Source organism: Zingiber officinale, chromosome 1B, assembly GCF_018446385.1.
Source record: "Zingiber officinale cultivar Zhangliang chromosome 1B, Zo_v1.1, whole genome shotgun sequence".
NCBI lineage: Eukaryota > Viridiplantae > Streptophyta > Magnoliopsida > Zingiberales > Zingiberaceae > Zingiber > Zingiber officinale.
Genome location: NC_055986.1, coordinates 10,458,860 through 10,480,643, shown reverse-complemented (window position 1 = coordinate 10,480,643; position 21,784 = coordinate 10,458,860). Strand labels below are relative to the sequence as shown.

At 35.3% G+C, this 21,784-nt stretch overlaps 2 protein-coding genes and 1 pseudogene across 2 annotated transcripts; 1 reads left to right on the top strand and 2 right to left on the bottom strand.

Annotated features, from left to right (window-relative positions):
- Positions 1 to 348: 348 nt before the first annotated feature.
- Positions 349 to 11,268, top strand: LOC122050357 (annotated as a pseudogene).
- A 246-nt stretch (positions 11,269 to 11,514) lies between these two features.
- On the bottom strand, positions 11,515 to 12,200 carry LOC122040057. The gene is made up of 2 exons (XM_042599454.1): positions 11,801 to 12,200; positions 11,515 to 11,690 (listed from the first exon to the last, which is right to left on the bottom strand). Exons 1-2 carry the CDS (start codon positions 12,135 to 12,137, stop codon positions 11,632 to 11,634), a joined length of 396 nt encoding a protein of 131 aa, XP_042455388.1. The 5' UTR covers positions 12,138 to 12,200; the 3' UTR covers positions 11,515 to 11,631.
- A 121-nt stretch (positions 12,201 to 12,321) lies between these two features.
- Positions 12,322 to 20,993, bottom strand: LOC122026718 (6-phosphofructo-2-kinase/fructose-2,6-bisphosphatase-like). The gene is made up of 5 exons (XM_042585468.1): positions 20,726 to 20,993; positions 20,562 to 20,625; positions 13,912 to 14,198; positions 12,987 to 13,239; positions 12,322 to 12,407 (listed from the first exon to the last, which is right to left on the bottom strand). The coding sequence occupies exons 1-5, from the start codon at positions 20,885 to 20,887 to the stop codon at positions 12,322 to 12,324; spliced, it is 852 nt and encodes a 283-aa protein (XP_042441402.1). The 5' UTR covers positions 20,888 to 20,993.
- Positions 20,994 to 21,784: the final 791 nt, after the last annotated feature.

Genomic DNA, 21,784 nt, shown 5'->3' with positions numbered 1-21,784 from the left:
AATTATCTATAATATTTTGTTAATGTTAAAAATATAAAAATAGTATTTTTACTCTATGGAACCATAAGAATGCCGTCAGGTTAAAATACTTATTTTACTGGGTTAAAGGGCAAAAAATATTTTAACAATAAAATATTGAAATAAAACGTGTTGAGCCTCATTTTTATAAAAAACTGATAAATAGTTAGAGATACTTTAAAAATTATTTTTAATAAAAAATATATACTTTTGGTTAAAAAAAACACGAAAAAAAAAACGAACAAGAAAGGGAATTAAATGTGTGTTTGTTTGGTAGATCGAAATAATTGGCGCTTATTCCACCGTTTCCCGCCTCCTGAATCTCCAAAATTTATCATCCTTCGACGAAAGAAGCCCTAACGCCTAATGCCGCTGCCGACCGAGCTCCCGACTTGGGAGATTCGCCCTGCTGCCGATGGTCACTTCCATTGGGCTGTCGCCTCCGTCTCCGAGGTATCTTCCTTCCCACCAGCTCCGCCTCCCAAAACCTTAGCTGGCGTCGACGACAGCGACCGCGGTTCTCGCCTTCCTTCGTTGGCAGATCTCTTGATCCTAGGTAACCCCTCTTACCCCAGTCTAAATCATGATCGCGGTTTCCTGCTTTATTTCTGGTTGTCTATGAATCCGTTTCGGTTTGACTTTTCTTTCCAAATCTCAGCTCATACGCAGATTCCATTAGGTGTTGAGGATGACCATGCGGACGGAGGTGGGTTGCCGATTTTTCGTACGGCGTCAGGAAAATCGGTTTTCGTGAGCGACAGTTCGATAAATAGAGCTAGGTCTGTTCTTGGTGAAGCTGACAGTAATAGCAGAGGTGAAGTAAATACTCAAAACTGATTGAAATATTTAGCTAACCTGAAAATTTAGCAATTTCTCTCTTTTGTCTCTTCAGAAAAAAACTCTAAATTTATTCAGTTTACTCTATCACGTGCTTGTTAGGCAATGAAGCTCATTCAGAGGTTGGCAATAAAGACAACGACTTCCAATTGCTTTATACTGGATCTGGGAAGTCACTTGGTCTAAGAGAATCTTCAAGTAAGAAAACAGCAGCTATTAACGAATTGATTTTCTCCATTTTTGTATGTTGTTGACGAACATATAGAGATAAGAGTCACTTGAAAGTAGACAACTAAGTCAGTGAAACATTTATAGGAAACAATGTTATGTGTAGAAATAGGCGGACCCTACCTCAGGTGCTCCCTCTTAGATACAGGATCAATCCTAAAGGTCCAAATTTCTTAATAAACATAGTTAGAAGAGATTATCTAGAGATATCATACCCTAATAATTTCCCAGTAAAGAGCCACAATGATGTCTAATCCTCATTAATTTACTTGCCATGGTCACCTTTTGACTATGGACTCTGTTACATTCTATTGTGCTTTGGGCCTTCTCCTTTTCCCAAATTCCTGTTCCATCACATTTGCTTTGATGCTGTAGCAACTACCAGATAAAGGAACTGAAGAGAGGTTGAAGAGATGCCAATGATGAGCTATCATGCCCTCTCCTGTGCTTCAGTCCCCTCTTGCACCCTCCCATTGATTCAATGTTTTCTCCATCAGTACATTTCATATGACACTTATTGATCTCGTGCAAGCTACATTCAGTCTTTTCCTTTGTGATCCTCGAACAACTCTGTGTGTGGATGTAGTATTGCCTTTGCTTGAGCATCGGAGCACCTTCTTCCTTTGAGCCTTGGATTTGGTGTAGTGCGAATATAAATTCTCTTTAGTGCTAGCCTCCTCTGCTAGTAGAAGATGGGTTAGAACAAGAAGACAATGCTTCCTACACTATAGACCTTTTATTTGCTATTGTATTTGGGTTTAGTATTTACTATAAATACTAAGATTGTTCACATCAATTATCATGAATGGAAAAGTCATTTTTTACTTGTATTTGGATAATCTCTTTCTCGTGAAAAAAAATTGATTTTAGTCAGTTAATCTGTTTTGTTTCTCTTAGGTAATGAAGCACATTCAAATAATTGTATTAAAGATAGTACCTTACCAATCTTTGGTACTGCGTCTGGGAAGTCGGTCACCATAAAAGAATCTTCAATTAGGAAAGCAGCAGCCATCCTTGAAGGAAAGGATGTGAATGATGGTAAAGTTGCTTTCTTCTTTGTTTAATTTTGTTGGAACATATGGCATGGAACTGAATCACCTGATCATGTTTGCATGTTGGTGCCCTATAGTATAAAATCAATTCCTTAAAGGTTGTATACAATATTGCATTAGGACTATTCTGGTTAAGTTATATCAAATAATAAATCTAATTAATGAATTTTAATTTTAGAGAAATAAAACGTGAAGGCAAGCTGAAGCTCATTGTCTTAAGGACATCTCTCATGTTAGTTTAATCCGGTTCTCTTAACAGCCATTTAATTGATTTCCTATTCTGTCCTAAATTTCTGGTCTTATGCTGTACTTTTTGCCTTTAAGATGTGCACTGGTTCTATATAATCACTAAATATCCTACAATCTTGTAGAATTAACTTGATACTTGTGTTTTCCTTACTGGATATGGAAAACTGTTATCCTTGATTCATCTCAATCAAAGAACTGTTTATTCTTTATGTAAACAATTTGATAATATACTATTATCATCATTTACTTGCTATGCACTATAGATACTTCAGTTTTAAATTTTGTTGCAGAATTGCTCACTATAACAGATGTTTTTTTTTTGCACTGAATTATATACATAGTTGTACAAATAAAAATAAGAACATTCTGTTTTAATATGCATTGTGTTATACATGGAAATCCACGGGATGTTTATGGTTTTCTTTATTTCACATTGTTATCAGTAGCAATGTTATTGCATCCTGTTAGAGAAACATAGTACAGTCTTCTTTCTTTAGTAGAAATCAGTATCAGTACTGATTTGAAATCATCCAAAATAGTTGGAGCAAATGCATGTAGTTCATACAAAATATCCAATAACATACACTCACATCATAATTCCAACCAATCATACATGAATACATACTAGAAATTTGTACTGATGCTAATTGCAAATGATGCTCCAACTTTTCTTTTTAAGTATACACATTGAGTGCTTTCATGGCATTTTGTTGTTTTAGATTTTCTTTTTCTACAATTTTTTTGCAATTACTTTGTAGTTTATTTGAGACATTGTAATATATTCAAATTGCAGGACAATTACACGAGCAAGGTAACAGGACTTTCTTCAATTCCATGTTCCAGACAAGCTCGGGTAGAACTGTAAATGTATCTTCTTGTGGTCTCGCAAGAGCAACTACTTTATTGGGCTTGGAAGAAGATGACAAACTTTTTGCCTTAAAAGGTTTTGGAAGTGCACAAAATCAGGATTCTATGAAGATCATCAAGGGGGAAAGTTCACATGGAGTTTCTTCTCGGAACATTAGTTGTGTCACTACTAGCACACTCATTACTGATCCTTCCAATGTTAGATTAGTTGAAAGAAGTCCAGATAATTTTTTAAAAGGTTATTGCGCAGCTGGAAGTCATTTAAATAGTGGCCAATTACAAAATACCCTGGCACATAAAATAGATTGTTCTAATTTTACTCAGTCACCAGTTAAGTTCCAAACGGCTAGCGGAAGGTATATTTCAATTTCCAATGATGCGCTAAATCGTGCAAGGAACCTTCTTGGGAACTCAGATATTGGAACTTTGGAGAACAGCAGACTCGATCAGTGTTTGCCCTCCAATTTGGGAAACAGCAATAATCATAATGTAACTTTCTGTAACAAGGAGAACATCTATTATCCTTCTTCTGATTTGGAATCAATAAGCAAACCTGCATCCAGAACCCCATCTTCTAGTTTCAAGAGAAAGCAACCATCATCTCACACCTGGAAAGTTAAATCTGAAGGTCATGTGCTAGACCAGGGAATTGACAGAAAATTTTCATTTGGAAATGCTTATTCTGGCAAGAAAGCTTGTATCAATAAAAAGCCTGAAAAAGATAACTTCCATTTATCTAATAACTCCATTGTGATGGATGACAATCCTCTGCATGGACCTTTGGTTGAGATATCAAACAATAGATTTAGTAGTGGAAAGCTGCAACCTGGAAAAATGAGTTCTGCCTCTCCATTTAAACGGCCACGAAATTCCAGGTCAGTTCAGCTCCTGAAATTTACCTCTTTCTATATCCTATGCTTTCCCCATGTTTTTCAAGAAAAAAAATATTATGCTTTTGCCATATCTTACATATTATGTCATGCTTTCTCATAAATAAATTAACATGTCTTATTCATCATATAGGTTTGCAACTCCCTTGAAGAACACTTCTTTGGCTACTGGTAAATGAGTGGAATATGTAAGAACCAATAGTCCTTATGCTAACTTTTGGATCAAGATATTTAAGGGTAGTAAATTTTGTAGGTTTCTCCAAACTACCAACACAAAGTAGCTGCCACAGTCAGATCTCTACTCATTACCCATGTCATAAAAGAAAGAATATTAAAGACTTCTTTGGTAGTGCTCCAAGTCATCAATATTTGGTACAAACACTGACCTTCCTGTTCATTTTTTGTTTTTGATGTCGCCTTTGTCAGAAAAAAACTTATTTGTGTTTGAATAATGCTTAAACCTAGCTGGGATCCCTATCTTCTGGAGTCAGCAGCATGAATGCAGATAATGCACTGAACTACAAGTTTCAAGATGCATCCAGTCATGATGGGATTGGCATAGAAGCTTTTCAGGATATGTTGCTTCAATCTGGCGCATCATTATCTAATGCAACAAAAGAGTGCGCCTAACTGTTTCTTGGAGCTTGTATTTCTTTCTTGTCATCATGGATTCTACAAACATCTTGTTCTCCTGTTTAAGTATATGTTTAAAAATGTTTGAAATTTTGTGTGATGATTCTGACTGAATTGCTTTGTTTTTCTGCTACCCAATGGACATTGTAGATTTGTAGTTAATTAGTAATATTGTTTGGTGTAACAACAAAGAACTGACCAAGATTGTTTGATATTTTTCTAAAAAATGAATTTCTTTACATGATCTCATTCGACCCCCTCAGCTTCATTCTTTGGATATAACTGATAATGACCTATTTTAGCTCAGCGAAAAGTTTGTATTTTGCCATTCATTTGGGTTTGTTTCATTCAATAAAAATCAGTTGCTTATTAATGTTTCCATTAACAATGACATCTAATGTAGACTACATGCCAATGAATTATTCTTTCTGAATGGTCTGTATGACTTCTTCCTTATGTAGTTAACATTTACATTTTATAGCACTGCTATTTTATTGGGCTATTGATTGTTCATATGGCATCGCTCTGGCATACAACTAAGGTCAATCCTTCTATACAATAGAGAGGTTACTCAACACTAACAGAAGGTTGAAAAGTGAAATTTAAATTAAAATTAGGGAGATACTAATGAACAACCAAAATATGACCATCCACAATGAGATCCCAAAACTAGGGGATTTGGTCCACCCATTGTATATACATGATTGTAAAAGAAATTTCTCCTACTGCCTCAAACATACTTGGCACAATGACAATGAAATACAACCACAACTAGGGGTTTTTACCTTGGTTGTGGCTGCATGAGATAGACTACCATGAATGGAGCTACTCTTTACCTTGGTAGCCTATCCAGCAGCCATCCAATATATGATTCAGTCTTAAACGGCACGAGGGAATACCTGCTGTTCAATCTTAATAGAAGTTCCTGAATTGAATTTGAAAAAGGAAACCAGGAGGGATGGCTCACCAGCAGCAAAGTAAGAGAGAAATGCCAGTGGCACAACTGATTCAACTATTTGGCTAAAGGTGAAATTGTGCTTCATCACTGCATCCACTTCCAAGCGCCCTTTGTGCATATATTCCCTTTTTACTCCTGTGTTGAGCAATGTAGCTAGACGGATTGAGCATGATCACTAGATTAATAACGGAATCTATATGTAAATAAAAAATTTGTTAAAAGAAAACAAATATCATTAGGCTATTATTTCAAGAATACAGATTACTCCTTGTGGCAAGTGTGATTGACTTGCTATAATTCATCGGATGTCTATGATCCCAGTTTTGAACTGCCAATGTGTAGATATTTAGGTTGTCAAATTGTCTCGTTTTGGTTCCTTCTTCACATTTGAACACTTCATTTACCCCTTCCATATATGTATCAGACACGGATACTTCAGTATTGACACTGTGAGTGGGCATTTGATACCTCTATCAAGCATGTGAAAATTTTTTAGAACATGCTCCATTTTGAAGTTGAATTTTAGAAATGGCCTGGGAAAAGGCGCTTTGTCTCATGTTGTTATTTTCTGTAATATCATAGAATTGGAGACTACAAACATTGCAAGTTTAGTGTTTGGGCATTAATAAAAAACACTCTACTTCTCATTTTTTATTATAGGAGTAAATCATATGCTGAATTGTCTTTTCTGTTTTTGTCATTCTATTCTATATTGTTGCTTATATGCACCACAGTTTGTTTTACATTGCAATTATTATTTTAAGAGTTTCATGTTTTGTGCTTTTATTATAATTAATCTTGCATCTCTTGTTGTATATAAATTAGGTGGGTTACAAATCATTACAGATGGATTGTTTGGAAGCTTGCATGTTATGAGAGATGCTATCATAATCAAACTAAAAACAAGTTTTTTACAGTTTCCAATGTTCTTGAGGAATTGAAATACAGGTTTGTAATTTACTCTCTTTCTTCTATTGATAATATGCAGTCTTTGTATATTTGATTCTGTCTGTGTTAGGTATGAAAGGGAATTCAACCATGGTCATAGATCAGCCATTAAAAGAATTTTAGATGGAGATGCATCACCTTCATCTATGATGATTCTATGTGTTTCAGCAATCTGTTCTGGTCACCCAGAAATATCAAAGACCGATGACAAAAATTCTGGGTCTGAAGTTACTAAACAAAGTAACAACATTAGCTCAACATTAGAGAGAAGTATTTATGATGCCAGAATCGAGCTTACTGATGGATGGTGAACTACCTTGTATTCCTCAGAAATGGATAAATCAAGTTATGCGTGACATTTAAAACTTCAGGTTTTTTCTTTTTTCAGGTATTCTTTGTATGCTTTGCTAGATGTCCAGCTGTCAAAACAAATCTTCACTGGAAAGTTGTTTGTTGGCCAAAAACTTCGGGTATGAAGTCATCCTTAACTATTAATAGCCCAGTAATGCATCTTTCTTTCCAGATATTTAATTATCATTTTTGTTTCAAAACATTGCATTGCAGATATGGGGTGCTGGTTTATTTGGTTGGGTTGGACCTGTTTCATCTCCTGAGGTCAATTTTTGATGCTGTGCCAAGTAAATTCATTTCCAGATAACATTTGGTATCTTCTTAACAACTTGTCTTTTCTAGGCTTCAAAGACTGTTCATCTGCTAGTGAACATAAATGGGACCTACAGGGCAGATTGGGCTGAGAAGTTGGGATTTTGTAAGCAATTATTTTGACAACTTTGTTAAATTTGATCTTCAAGTAATTTGCTAATTATATTCTGCTTACACTTGTCACAGTGATTTACTTTCTTATTCATGAAATATTTAGGCAATTGTCGTGGTGCTCCTTTGTCTTTCAATTGTATTAAAGTTGGTGGTGGTAGAGTTCCTCAAACATTGGTCGGAATCACAAGGGTTTACCCTCTTCTATATAAGGAGAGGTGAACCCAATTTTAACTATCTACTGGAAAATGCTTATAAGCACTGTCTGAGTTATAAAGTTTGTTAAATTTTTCTCAGGTTTTCTGATGGTGGGTATATTGTAAGATCAGAAAGGTTGGAAAGGAAGGCGCTTCAGCAATACGATCAGCGGTACTATTGAATCTTACTAACACTTCTTATAGCAGAAATCAGTTAGTGTTTATTTTCTTCTTTGCTTGACATGCCTTAAAAGGATACAAGATGAAAGACTACGTTGATAATATATTGTGGAATGGTCCCTTCAGTTCTTTGTTTACCATTTATGTATGGGAAGAAGTGACACCAGCTAATGGACACTAATAATTCATGTGTAATATGCTTTTGCACTTCAGTTGTAGTTCTGAAGACTGGCTCATGAATTAGCAAAGAGCACGTTTTATCTGCACTTAAGTTGCTCTAAATGGTTCAATAGTATTTTGTTGAATGGCTCCTTTACTTCTTTGTTCACTATTTGTGTATGGAAAAAGTGGCACCAGCTAATGGACACTAATACTTCATGTACAATGTGCTTTTGCACTTCAGTTCTAGTTCCGAAGACTGCCTTATGAGTCAGCAAAGAGCAGGATTTTATCTTTACTGCCTTTAAGCTACTCTAGTTACACAAAAGTTTGCTCAAAACACTCCCGGATTTTGAAGCAGGAAATTACATCCTTTTATGCTTGGTACATAAAGGAGTTCCAACAACTTTCCGCACATTATTCTAAATCAACAATCATCATCTGTTTCAATGCATGGGTGAGATACTAGTCTTATAAATGGCTCCGTTTAACAAAAGATAAGATATATGCATGCACAAAGAGAATTTCATAAATTACATTTGAGTAGAACAAAAGAAATAACATTAAATAAAGAATGAAGAGCATCAAAATTGGATTTCTTTTGGAGTTGCATGCTTGGGCATTGTTTTTGATCTTTAAACTTGCCACAAGTTTCACCTAATGCATTTTTTAAGGCAGAGGGTATTGATCCTAGAAGTTCGTTGAAAACATTATTCACTTTGCTCAGTTGGATTTGATCACTTGTTTCTCTTGTATCTGTATTAACCTTAGGATATTTGTTACAGGGTTTTCACTCTATAATTGTTGCCACTTTAATCCTTTCTTGCCTCTGCAGGAGATGTAACATTGCAGAGGCTATTTTAGCTGAGCGAATAGATGTGGTTGCTGATGTAGACGGCAATGATGAAGGGGCAAAACTCTACAAAATACTTGAGACAACTGCTGAGCCTGAAGTCCTGATGGCAGATATGACTCCACAGCAACTGATATCTTTCTCAGCTTATCAGACAAAGCAAAATGTGTGTTTGCGATGTTTCATATCAAATTGGCTTAATCTGAAATATGTAATGAAGAAGGATGATTTTCTTTCAGGAGATTAGGCAATTAGACATGGAAAAGAAGATTGAGAAAACGTTAAAGGATGCCGGTCTTTGTTCAAGAGATGTCACACCCTTTATGAGAGTGAAAGTGGCAGGTTTAACTAGTAAACACTCATGCAAAAAAGGAAATTTCAGGGAAGGTCTGATAACAATATGGAATCCAACTGAGGATCAGGTAATGATGAGAAATTTTGCTAGACAAATATTTATGAATATAACATGTCACCATATCAAAAATTTAGCTTGTTGAAGTGTTTCACAATCACAGGAATGAAACTGGCTTCAATACTCATTGGCTGCTTGGTCATGCGTATTGAAGCCAGCTATGTAAGGACTGCAGACGCTGTATGCTATGTGGTCACATCTAAGTTGCTTTTTAAAACATTGATCCTGCTGGATCTTCACTCTTTTAAATATTAAACTATCTGAGATTTGCCTTAGAGAACTAATATAAACTTGTCTTGTTTCTGGTGATGCCTAACAGAAGGTTGATCTTGTAGAAGGAAAAATATATGATGTTGCAGGACTTCTGCCAATGAGCTTTTGTATGAACGTTCTTTATCTACAAGGTGGTGGATCTTCTACAGGATGGAAGAGTTTGCCTTTAACAGAGGCCAAGAAATATGAGTAAGCAAATGCCATTATATTCTTTGGTCTAATGGAAAGTATTCTTGTAAATTTGTAACTTCGTATACTTTCCTGCAGACCTTTCTTTAAACCTCGCAAATCCATCAGGCTGTCAAATTTGGGTGCCATACCTCTAACAAGGTAGATCAATCGTCTTTTGTCAAAATTTATTTGTATTAATCTTTTTTCTGTCAAATGTTAAAATAAAACATTTGCACAATAATGAACTACACATCAATAACTCTCCACTCAAATTGTGCAAAACAATGTACTTCAATTATTTGGCACTCTTCACTCGAAACCACATGAAAATAACACAATTAAAAAAAACAAAAATGATCAATAACATTTCATTATGTCCATACCTGAGTTGATTTTGTTGCTTGTTTTAGTGAATTTGATATTGCAGCACTAATACTACATGTCGGAGATGTTTGCATATCTGGGCGTCGGAAGAAACAATGGGTTTTTGTTTCAGATGGATGCACATGCAACTCAACATTACAATATCAAGAGCGACATGATTGTCTACTTGCTATCAGTTTCCACTCTCTATTTACAGGCAATGATTTGTCTGCATTATTCAGTCACCACCATGAAGGAACGGTAGTAAGTCATCACATTTTTATGTTAATCAGTTATTCAATCTAACTCATTCCACGTCTGCTGTCCAATTAACTGTACTCCGATCTTCTGTGAGAATTAGTTAAACTTACAGGTAGCTCATACTATGCGTTATCAATTTTTTTCCTATTGTTATTTTGAATGTATCATGAACTAAGTTGAAGCTTGTATTTGTTATGAGCTGACAATGTAGTTTGGATAGGTGAAACAAATGTGTTTAGACCTTATTTAAGATGCCAACTACTGCTTAAAACTGTAGTTTAACATTTGCACCATTTCATGTAGGTTGGTTTTTTTAATCTGGTCAAGCGAGCAAGAGACCAATCAAATCATCTTTGGGTTGCAGAGGCAACTGAAAATTCTACCTTTTCTGCATGTTATAATCTTCCTAGTAATTGTCATCTGAAGGCAGATGCAACATTTGCTCAGAAATGGGCAAAATTATCTTCCTCAGTATGTTTGGGAAAGATTATCAAGTTTTGTATTCTTTTACGATCTGAAGAAAATTCCTGACGCTGTGACTTTGTGCAGATCATTCAGGAGCTGAAAGAGAGAATTCTATATATAGTTGGACATGATTGAGTGTGAATCTTGGGTTTTCAGGCTAACCAATCAACGTAAGTTGCTTCCTTTGTTTCCATTCTATCCATGTATCGATGCTCTGTAATCCAGTTGATGCGATAATCTTTTTCTTCTTTTTAGCGTTTTGCTAGGTTATATGGTTTTAAATCGCTGAAGTTTAGGGGCGAAAGATGGAAATTGCTAATTTTGTTTTGGCGGCGGAGCTAATCGTAAGTGTTAATATTTCTTCCAATTTAGAATTTGCCCACTTCGAAACTAAATGGCAGGGTGCCAGTCGAAATTCTGGCGGGCAATTTGTTGTTCAAGAATGTATTTATATAATTAGTAAGCTCTTGACGTTATCATCCTTCAGTGCTTTGGTTTGTTGGTCCATTACATTTCCAACAAATGCCTTGAAATAGTTGGCATTTCTGAACTATTTGCCTCGCAAATATCTGAGTCGTCCATGCTTCGTTCGTCAATTTATTTTCTTTAATCTAATTGAATTGTAACAAAAGTTGAATAACAAAAGTTGATTAAAGTAGAGTATTAAATTGAAAGAATAAATAAATAAGGTTTTTAATATAGAAAATTGTGTTTAAAATCATAATAGAAAAAAAAGAAAATTTAAAAGTTGCATCGACTTTCCACATCCAAAATTTTACATTTCACATATCCCAAACAAATTTTTTTACAGCTTGTCCTCCATAGACCCCTCTTGTTCTAATGCTAATCTTCTATGATGGAGATGAGAAGAAAAGCTTCATCTGCTGTTGGAGATTGTTCATCTGCTTATAATCAAACATCAAAGATGAAACCCCGGAAACATAAACCTTAAATTGGAGAAAAAAACCATGAAATCTCTTCTGAAAGAACAAATGGATCAAAATAGAGTTACCTGGCCAAGCAACAGGCAACTTGGGCAGGAGATGGGTGAAAAGCCCGGCACTGGTTGAATCCTTCTCTTCCTTGCTCTGTTCTTTCTCAGGCTCGTCCCCAGCAGATTGATCTGGAACTGAGATGCTTAAGTTTGAAATCAGTTTGCTCGCGATTCCCCCACCAGATGACTCCTCTCCTGCATCTCCACCACCTTCTTTGGGAAGGCCGTCGTTCTGCCCCGCAGCTGCTTTCTCTTCTTCATGGCTGTCTTCTTGCTTCAGCTCCTGCTGCTCTCCTTTGGATGAGAGGGAGAGGGAGATGAAGCTCTCGCTGGAATCGATGCTGTCTTCCTCCATGGCTATTGATCTCGCTGCCGCCTGCGATGGGATGGGATGGGATGGGATTTATGGAGTATAAATAGAGTTGTGGTCCGGCGGTGGCAACGGACTAGAGTATGTACACGCAGTCGTACGCTGCTTTTGTCTTGGTTCGGTGTCATGCTTCGGGAAACGTAGCCGGGCCACCGACTTGCTGTCGCGGTTAGTACGCCGCTTCTATGCGGCTGCATAGTAACATAGTCGAGGGACCATTTTCCGCCGCCAGATTAATCCAGTTTCTAATCCTAACTGTAGATTCAAGGGAAATTATTCAATTTAAAAGTCCCCCTGCACGGGATCGCATCCTGCCAGCGGTGGGTTACCCCAAACGACCGACTTATTAAACTTGGTAAAATAAATTAATATATACTAGTGTGATCGTGCACACATGACAAATTATTATAACGAATTTCCCTATATAAAAAATTATTTTAATTTAATATTATACTTGTCTTAGTAAAAAAACTAAGAAAAGTATATTTTTTAACATCGTTGGCCTAAAATATTTATAGAAGTTTCTTTGATCATAGTGTTGTCAATTCTAAGATATGGGACTAAAGAGAACTATATTTTTTTTATATAAAATAATCAGAAAAAATTAATGATGAAAAAAATTCATAATAATATGTTTCGCTTGTGGAATTACTAATAAACCTTAGAATTATTTTTAGTGTAAATAGAAAAAAAGAACATTAACGTAAATACATTTTAGGCTTCACCAAAGTTAGTTAGTAAAGGGGGGAGATTTTTAATAAAATAGTAAGATTATAGACTTTAGAGGGTATTTTGAGAAATACTCGAACTTTGAGTGTGTTTTGAAAAGTATACCTGAAGGAGAAAGTGTTTTCTGCAGCGTGTTTTGAAAAGTATACACGAACAAAAAACTGTTTTCTGCAGCGTGTATCTTTATTTCTTTTATCATCCCTGAAGGAGAAAGTGTTTTTTGTACGGAGAAATTCCTATTAGATAATGATCTTGGTGTCTCTGTCAAGTTAGCTGCATAAGCATCATCAACAATGGAAGAGGGTGCTGGAACAACATAGTGTTCTAAATCAAGCTCCAAAGTGGGCGTTGAACCATTCTGGTAGGAAGAATGGATGAGTGTGAAATTGCAGCAAGCATACAAAAAATGCTAATTGGTAGTAATCAAGAGAGACAAGGATGAGAATATCAATACGAAACTTGAGAGAGGAGATACCTAGTACATAAAATAATATCACCATAAATTATTATATCTAAAATGAGTAAATTCAAGCAGAAATCTATAAACTTCCAATTATTGAATTTGCAGTTGCTTTTTACCATCTGTAAGTATCACACTAGAGAATCGATATGCAACATATGAAAAATTAGTATCCAGACTATTTCAAATGCAAACACTACCAAAAGCCAAAGTCTGGAGAATTCCATCTGAAAATTGTTACAAGCAGTTGTCAACAGACACTAACTAGAATCTGAATATCGCTATAGGCAGACCATTCTGAATGCTTAAAAAAATCAACATTAGCATTCTGTAAGACCTCCATAAACCAGTATTAGCATCCTTCAATACCTCCAAAAAAACAACATTATCTAAACTGACAGACAGCAGAATTGTTATTTAAGGTTATATTACGTTATACAATAATGCAACAGTCACACATATCAAATCATTATGACCTGAGGTAATAAAAGGACGATAGGCAATGAAGATCCACACATATCTAAGGTAGCAGTAGATAATCGATTAAAACGCCGTTACTTCCAAAAGTACCTCCACCGCTACATTGATACTGACATCCGGAATCCCTCGAACTCTTGATGGTTCGATATTTTCCTGATAAGCTCTCCAGCTTGCAGCAAGATCAAACGGGGACAAAATGTCGACCTTGATGAACACCCTAAACTCGAGCACCTCATCATCACCAATCTTGAAAAGTGCCGGCCTCGAATCCCCCTCCTCCAACGCCCCTCCTGTGAGAAGCCGGTTCTGCCCCTCCTCCACCACGCACGTCCCTGTGTTGTTCTTGGGCTTCAACAAGAACTTGAAATCTAGTGTCTCTACAAAACACCAACAACCAGTCAGCTACAATCCAGTATCATAATTTTGGGGTTATAATTGTAATTATAAATGTCTAATGTCATTATCTAAATAAGTCATAAATCAATGTGGTCAAATTTAGAATTAAGGAATATAACTTAAGGGCTTAATTGTTATGAATATAATAATATGGATACCATGTAAAATTTCTAATTTGTTGAGGGGTCAAATTAGAAATAGGAAAACTTATACTTCTATAAATAAGGGTTATGGTCCCAATTTATAGAGATAACTTTTATGTTTTGTATCCCATTGGCAAAACTCTCTGGATATTCACAAATCTGAAATTGAAGATCATCATCAAAATCGAAGGCAAACTATGGATTTTGGTATGCTTCTGTAATTCTGATAATTATGTTTATTTCTTAAGAATTGAATAGAGTTTAGGATTTTGGGTTGAGATTTCTCAACCCATTTTCTTCAATTGGTATCAGAGCAAATCTATTTCCAATTCTTAAGAAATTATTGTGTTTTGTTTATAATATGCCTACTATTATGTATGTCCGTCGCTTATTCATCATCATTGTATTCTGGGTGATGGTTGGCATGAAATGAAGCATAAAATTGGGGAAATTCGATTGTGGTATGAGCTATCATAATAGAGTATACATCGGCCAAATCCTTAGCCGATTTCAAATGTCGGCTCCGATGTTTGTTTTTTTTTTCTCGGCGCCCGGAAGGAACGGTTGCATTAGGATAGACAATGAACAATGGTGTTGTTTGAGAAAGTTATGTCTTTTGGGAACTTTTGATTTAAAAAAAAAAGCGTCAGTTTCATAAAGACGTGTTTTCGATTTCAAAAGACGTGATTTCAGATTGGTAATTTTGATATATTTTGGAGAGGAAACCAACTACCACATTTTTTGCCATTAATTTCATAATTTTTTTGAATTTAGAATACTACACGTAACACTTATATAGGTAACATAATTGTCCATTTGACATAATTACCCTTATTGTGTTCCCTTTAATGATAATCCATTAAATTTATTATTTGGATAAAATAATTTAATAAAATTATTTTATAATATTAATTTAATTGGATTATATGGGTTCTATTAATATATATTATTTTAAATTAAATTAAATTAAATTTGAACTATATGTCACCAAAGTGACCTCTATTATATGAATTTAATTTTAATTGAAATATTGAGATATTATTGAGGTATTAAATAAAGTGTAAATGTGTATATTTATGTGAGTATTAGTCAACTCAAAGGAAGATTTATACTTAACAAATTATACATTTACTTGTAATAATAAACACATAACAATTATAAGGATTTATTTGTTATTTTTCATGAATATAATAAATCGATCCAAAGATAGGTTTATTATTTGTCATGCATTATTGTTAGTGTTTGATTATTACAGTAAGAGTACCAATTGCAAATAATATTAATGTCCAAAGACTTGATATTGTTGTTGCACTAGGTATCTTTAGATGAGTTTTACCATTTATTTTAATTGATTCAAATGAGCATGTTATTTATGTTATAATTCTTATGTTCTTTTTTCAGCAAATGTTGCTACTATTTCTGCTAACTTAAGTTCAGTGTCGATCCTTAATAGGACAAATTTTAAGGATTGGAAGGAGAACATTATTGATCTTGGCTGCATGGATCTTGATCTTGCGCTTAGGACAGAGCAAGCCACTGTTTCTGCAAATATTAGTTCCTCTGAATAGAGGGCTAAATACAAGAAGTGGGATTGTTCTAACTGCATGAGTCTTATGATCATCAAATGCAGTATACGTGAGGCTTTTAAAGGTGCAGTGTCTAATAGTGTCACCAAAGCTAAAAAATATCTCGATGCGATTAAGAAACACTTTGCCAAAAGTGATAAGGCAGAAACAAGCACAATTTTGAAGAGCTAGATTTCCATGAAGTATAAAGGCAAGGGAAATGTTCGGGAATACAGCATGGAGTTTTCCCACCTTGCATCAAAGTTGAAGGCACTTAACCTTGAATTGTCGGACGACATGCTTATGCATTTAGTGCTTATTTCTCTTCCGAACCAATTCAGTCAGTTCCAGATCAATTATAACTGTTAAAGGGAGAAATGGACTCTTAATGAACTCATTTCTTATGTGTTCAAGAGGAAGAGAGGTTGAAGCAAAACAAGGTTGAAATTGCCTATTTGGCAAGCACCCCTAAAGATAAGGGCAAGAAAGGTCCTTATGTGAAGAAACAAAAGTAGGATCAATAAGCCTAATCATGTCAAGAAAGAATGTCTTAAGTACCATGGCGTGCGAAAATAGATATATTTTTAAATTTTGTCTGTTCTGAAGTAAATTTAGTTTCAGTACCTAGAAACACTTAGTGGTTAAACTCCGGTGTTACCACTAACATAAGTGTTTCAATGCAGGGTTGCCTGAGCTGCTGAAAATCAAGTGATGTTGAAAGATGCATTTATGTAGGTGATGGCAAGTCAATTGAAGTGGAAGCAATAGGACATTTTAGATTGTTGTTAAGCATCGATTATTATTTAGACTTAATAGATACTTTTGTTGTATCGTCATTTTGACAGAATTTGATTTCTGTTTCTAATTTGGACAAATTAAGTTATTGTTGTTCATTATTTAGAAATGGTCAGTTCATTTTATCTATTAATTCTACTGTTGTTGGAACCTGTTCACTTATAATTTATGACAATCTATATATGCTTGATATAAATGCTTCTTATATTGAAACCTTGAATGTGAAATCACATGTTACTAAGCGTAAATTTAATAATGAAAACTCAGGTGTCTTATGGCACAAACGTTTAGGACACATCTCTAGAAATAGAGTTGAACGACTTGTATCGGATGGAATTTTACACTCCATTAATTTTACATGCCTAAATATTTGTGTTGAATGCATTAAGGGTATATAGCCCAAAAAAAAGAAAGAGGGTGCATATAGAGCCACGGAAGTATTGGAATTGATACATACAGATGTTTGTGGACCATTTCCAACACCTTCTTGTAATGGTCAACAATATTTTGTATCATTCATTGATGATTATTCTAGATATGCATACCTGTTTCTTATTTATGAAAAGGCTCAAACATTGGATGTTTTCAAATCATTTAAGGTTGAAGTCGAGAATTAACTCGACAAAAGAATTAAGAAAGTCAGATCTGATCGTGGTGGTGAATACTATGGTAGATATGACGGTTCAGGTGAGCAACGTCCATGACCTTTTGCTCAATATCTAGAGGAGTGTAGAATCGTCTCACGGTACACCATTCCAGGCTCACCAAGCATGAATGATGTAGTTGAACGATGAAATCAAACTCTTAAGGATATGGTAAGGAGTATGGTTAGTCATTCAACCTTACCAGAGTCACTCTGGGAGAAACATTAAAGACGACAGCTTACATTCTAAATTGAGTACCTACTAAAGCAGCTACTAAAACACCTTTTGAGATTTGGACAAGGCGAAAGCCAAGTCTCAACATTTTCATATTTAGGGATGTCTGGCTGAGGCTAGACTGTATCGGCCACATGAAAAGAAACTGGACTTCAGAATAGTAAGTAACTACTTTATTAGATATTTTGAGTGATCACGAGGCTATAAGTTTTATGATCCCAAAGTCAAGACTATCTTTGAGATGGGGACTGCAATGTTCTTTGAGGATATTGAGTTTGGGGGGAAGAATAAAGTAACATATCTTGTCTTCAAGGAGGAATGTATTCTCATTACTCTTCAAGAGGAAATGATTTATATTCCTATGATTGCTTCTGATAATGATCAAGATTTTATTCCTGTCAGTGATCAGGATGCAATACAAGAACAACAAGACATTGTTAATCAACTCCCAGAAGAACAAACTCAACAACCTTAAGAACCAGTGTATGAAGAATAATTGCCTTTACGTAGATCCACTAGAGAAAGGCAGAGTGCTATTTCAGATTATTACATAGTACAAACTCCAAGAACATGGTATGGCAGAGGATGATTTGATCAACTTTCGTCAAACCATGCAAGATTTAAATTCTCAAAAGTGGATTGAGGCGATGAATGAGGAGTATAAGTCAATGCAAGACAATAAAGTTTGGGAACTTGTCCTATTACCAGAAGGTGTGAAACCCATTGGTCGTAAGTGGATTTTTAAAACCAAACGGGATTCAAGCAGTAATGTGGAAAGGTATAAAGCACGTCTTGTAGCTAAAGACTATACTCAAAAATATAGGATTGACTTTAAGGAGACCTTTTCTCCAGTTTCAACGAAGGACTCTTTAAGGACGATCATGACACTTGTAGCATATTTCGATATGGAACTCCATCAGATAGATGTGAAGACGACTTTTCTCAATGAAAATATTGAGGAAACAATCTATATGGTGCAATCAGAATACTTGTATCAGGAGATCCAAATAGTATGATTTACAAACTTAAGAAGTCCATCTATGGGTTAAAGCAAACTTCTCGTCAATGGTATCACAAATATCATCAAATAATCATCTCATTTGGTTTTGAGATAAACGTGGTAGATGATTGTGTATATCATAAGTTTAGTAGGAGTAAGCATATCTTCTTGGTTCTATATGTTGATGACATTTTGCTTGCCACACACGATATAGGTATGTTAAACGATACCAAGAGATTTTTATCTAGATATTTTGAAATGAAAGATCTTGGTAACGTATATTTTGTACTAGGAATCCAAATACACCGAGACCGTTCTCGAGGTATTCTTGGATTATCACAAAAGAACTATATTGATAAGGTACTTAAAAGATTTGGCATGCAAGATTGCAAACTAAGTAACACCCTGGTCACTAAAGGAGACAAGTTTAGTCTTAAACAATGCCCTAAAGGAAGCCTCGAGACTCAAGAAATGCAAAAGATTTCCTACGCTTTGGCTGTAGGAAGTCTTATGTATGCTCAAGTTTGTACATATCGGGATATTGCGTACATTGTTAGAGTGTTAGGCAGATATTTAAACAACCCAGGAATGGATCATTGGAAAGTAACAAAGAGGGTAATGAGATATTTAAAGAGAACTAGTGATTACATGCTCACATATAAGAGGTCAGATACTCTTGAGATTATGGGATATTCTGACTCTGATTTGCGAGATGCCAAGATAGCATGAGATCCACTTCATGCTATGTTTTTCTATTGGCTAGCAGAGCTATTTCTAGGAGAAGTGCCAAATAGGCATTGATAGCTTCTTCCATTGTAGCAATAGAGTTTATAGCATGTTATGAGGCATCTAATCATGGAATATGACTAGAAAATTTTATCTTTGGATTTCATATTTTGGGAAGGATTGAGAAGCTACTGAAGTTATTTTGTGACAATAGATCAATTGTATTGAATTCTAACAATAATAGGAGCTCAATAAAATTGAAGCACATCGATATCAAATTCCTTGTTGTGAAAGAAAGAGTACAAAGTGGTCAGATGTCTATAGAACACATAGGAACAAACTCCATGATAGCAGATCCTTTTACAAAGGGTTTACCACCCAATATCTTTTATGAGCATACCACTCATATGGGTGTTATTAAATTTGGTGAAGTCTAGATCTAGTGAGAATTTGTACTATATATGTTTTCTGTGCATGTTTGGTTATGTTGTTGAAACTTATGTAATTAGAGATTTTCTAATCATATAAAGTTCAATTTTTACTTCATTACACTTTGTATAACTTAAGTTAAAGTTTTGATCTCACTTTGGTTAAGAAGGATCAGCTAAAAATTGACATGAATAGATCACCTTGCATGTAATTTTCATTCTAGACATTCATAATTAATCTATGTCATTTGATTATATTGATGTACGTGACCATTGATAGTTTATTTGTCATAGATACAACAAAGACTACATTGATCCTATGTTTATATAATTAATGGACATGATTGTTAAGGAAACCCTATGACTATAATGACAAGTTTTGAGTTCACATTTATAAGTTTACACATATGGCCCAACGGGAGATTATTAGAATTTTAGGGTCATAATTATAATTATAAATATCTAATGTCATCATCTAAATAAGTTATAAATTAATGTGGTCAAATTTAGAATTAAGAAATATGAGTTAAGAGCTTAATTGTTATGGTGCTAGTTTGCAAAGATAACTTTTATCTTTTGTATCTATCGGCAAACCTCTTAGCTTTGGATATTCAAAAATCTACAAACTGAAGATTAACATCCAAATTGACAGCAAACTATGAATTCTGGTAAGCTTCCGCAATTCTGATCATTATGTTTATTTTTAAGAATTGAATAGAGTTTAGGATTTTCTCAACCCATTTTCTTCATCCAGGACATAGAGCTACAATCTTGTGTTGCATAAGCGAGGTTCAAGAAAAAAATTATACCGTGATCAGGAGGCACGACGAAGCTGAGCTCCCACATCGAGGCCGATTCCCGCGCCATCGAGAGCTAAGTGGAAAATATAATCGTCGGACAACGGGAACTGTCAAATACCGATCAAAGAAGAGGAGATGGGAGAGAAAATGGACACCAAGGTAAGAAAGCATACTGCTTTGGCAGCGTCCCAGGAGCCAGTGATGGGGATGGAGCCGTAGACGTGCGGGACGAGGTCGCCTCGAACCTTGAAGTTCTCCATCTTGAGGGCGACGTAGAGCTGCCCCTCCCGGCCGCCGTGGGAGCAATCGGAGTTCCTGGAGGCTCCAGTACCCATGGAGGGAAGCGAGGTTTGGGTGGTGGAGATTCGGATACGGCAACACGAGCGAGGAAGAGATGGAGCCGATGATGCGACAGTGGATGCGACGAGACGGGACACGAGATTTATGCGAGAGTACCGTTTAATCGTACAACGCGAAGCCTCATTTAAACCAGAACAGTACTTGGGCCGGATCTTTATCACATGTGGCCCTGGACGAAGCCCAGGCCCAGTTAGGCCTATTTTTATTGTTCCAGCACCGGCCATCTGGAAGTGATAGAGTGGGGATGGAGCCCTACACGTGGCGATCGATGGCTCGGACGGCTCACGATCACAGACACGAGTCCATACCTCGCGTAAGAAAAAAGTTGGCATTTAAAAGAACATGACACACAAAAAAAATATGTTTCTGTTCACAGAAAATTATGCATTCGTGAGTCATTAATTAATTGAGGAAGAATGATCGTTTAGTTAAAGTGACACGAAATAAAAATAAAGTGAATTTTTCAACTGTCATTAAACATTTAATGAAAGAAAATATTAGACTATATTTGAAAGTTATTATTATTAGTAAATAAAAAAAATATATTATAGAAAGCATGTTTAAAATGAGTATTGTTGTCATTTTTTTTCAAAAATATCATTCTAAACTCTGTACCATGACGGTAGACCAATTAAACAATAATCGTGTTTCATAATGAGAATAATATTTCTATTTTATACACCATTTTTTTGAAGGAAAAAAAAAAGCGGCGTGAATTCCACATTAACAAAAATTCCGCAAGATCCAAAGGTCTGCGCCGTAGTAAACAAAAACACGCTCCCTTCCGAGTTTTGCTTTTCCATAATAAACAAAAAACACGAATATTTGTTGACGTGATAATAATTTATTTATTTAATATATATAAAGTTAAT

Excerpts from the sequence above, each read along its gene's own strand:
- LOC122026718 (XM_042585468.1), bottom strand. The coding sequence starts at position 20,887 with ATGGGTACTGGAGCCTCCAGGAACTCCGATTGCTCCCACGGCGGCCGG. Across the intron at positions 14,199-20,561 it reads CGTCGTGCCTCCTGATCACG|AGACACTAGATTTCAAGTTC; the intron begins GTATAATTTTTT and ends GGTGTTTTGTAG. Across the intron at positions 12,408-12,986 it reads GAAAACACTTTCTCCTTCAG|TTAGGATTAGAAACTGGATT; the intron begins GTATACTTTTCA and ends TTGAATCTACAG.
- LOC122040057 (XM_042599454.1), bottom strand. The coding sequence starts at position 12,137 with ATGGAGGAAGACAGCATCGATTCCAGCGAGAGCTTCATCTCCCTCTCC. Across the intron at positions 11,691-11,800 it reads GTTGCCTGTTGCTTGGCCAG|ATGAACAATCTCCAACAGCA; the intron begins GTAACTCTATTT and ends GATTATAAGCAG.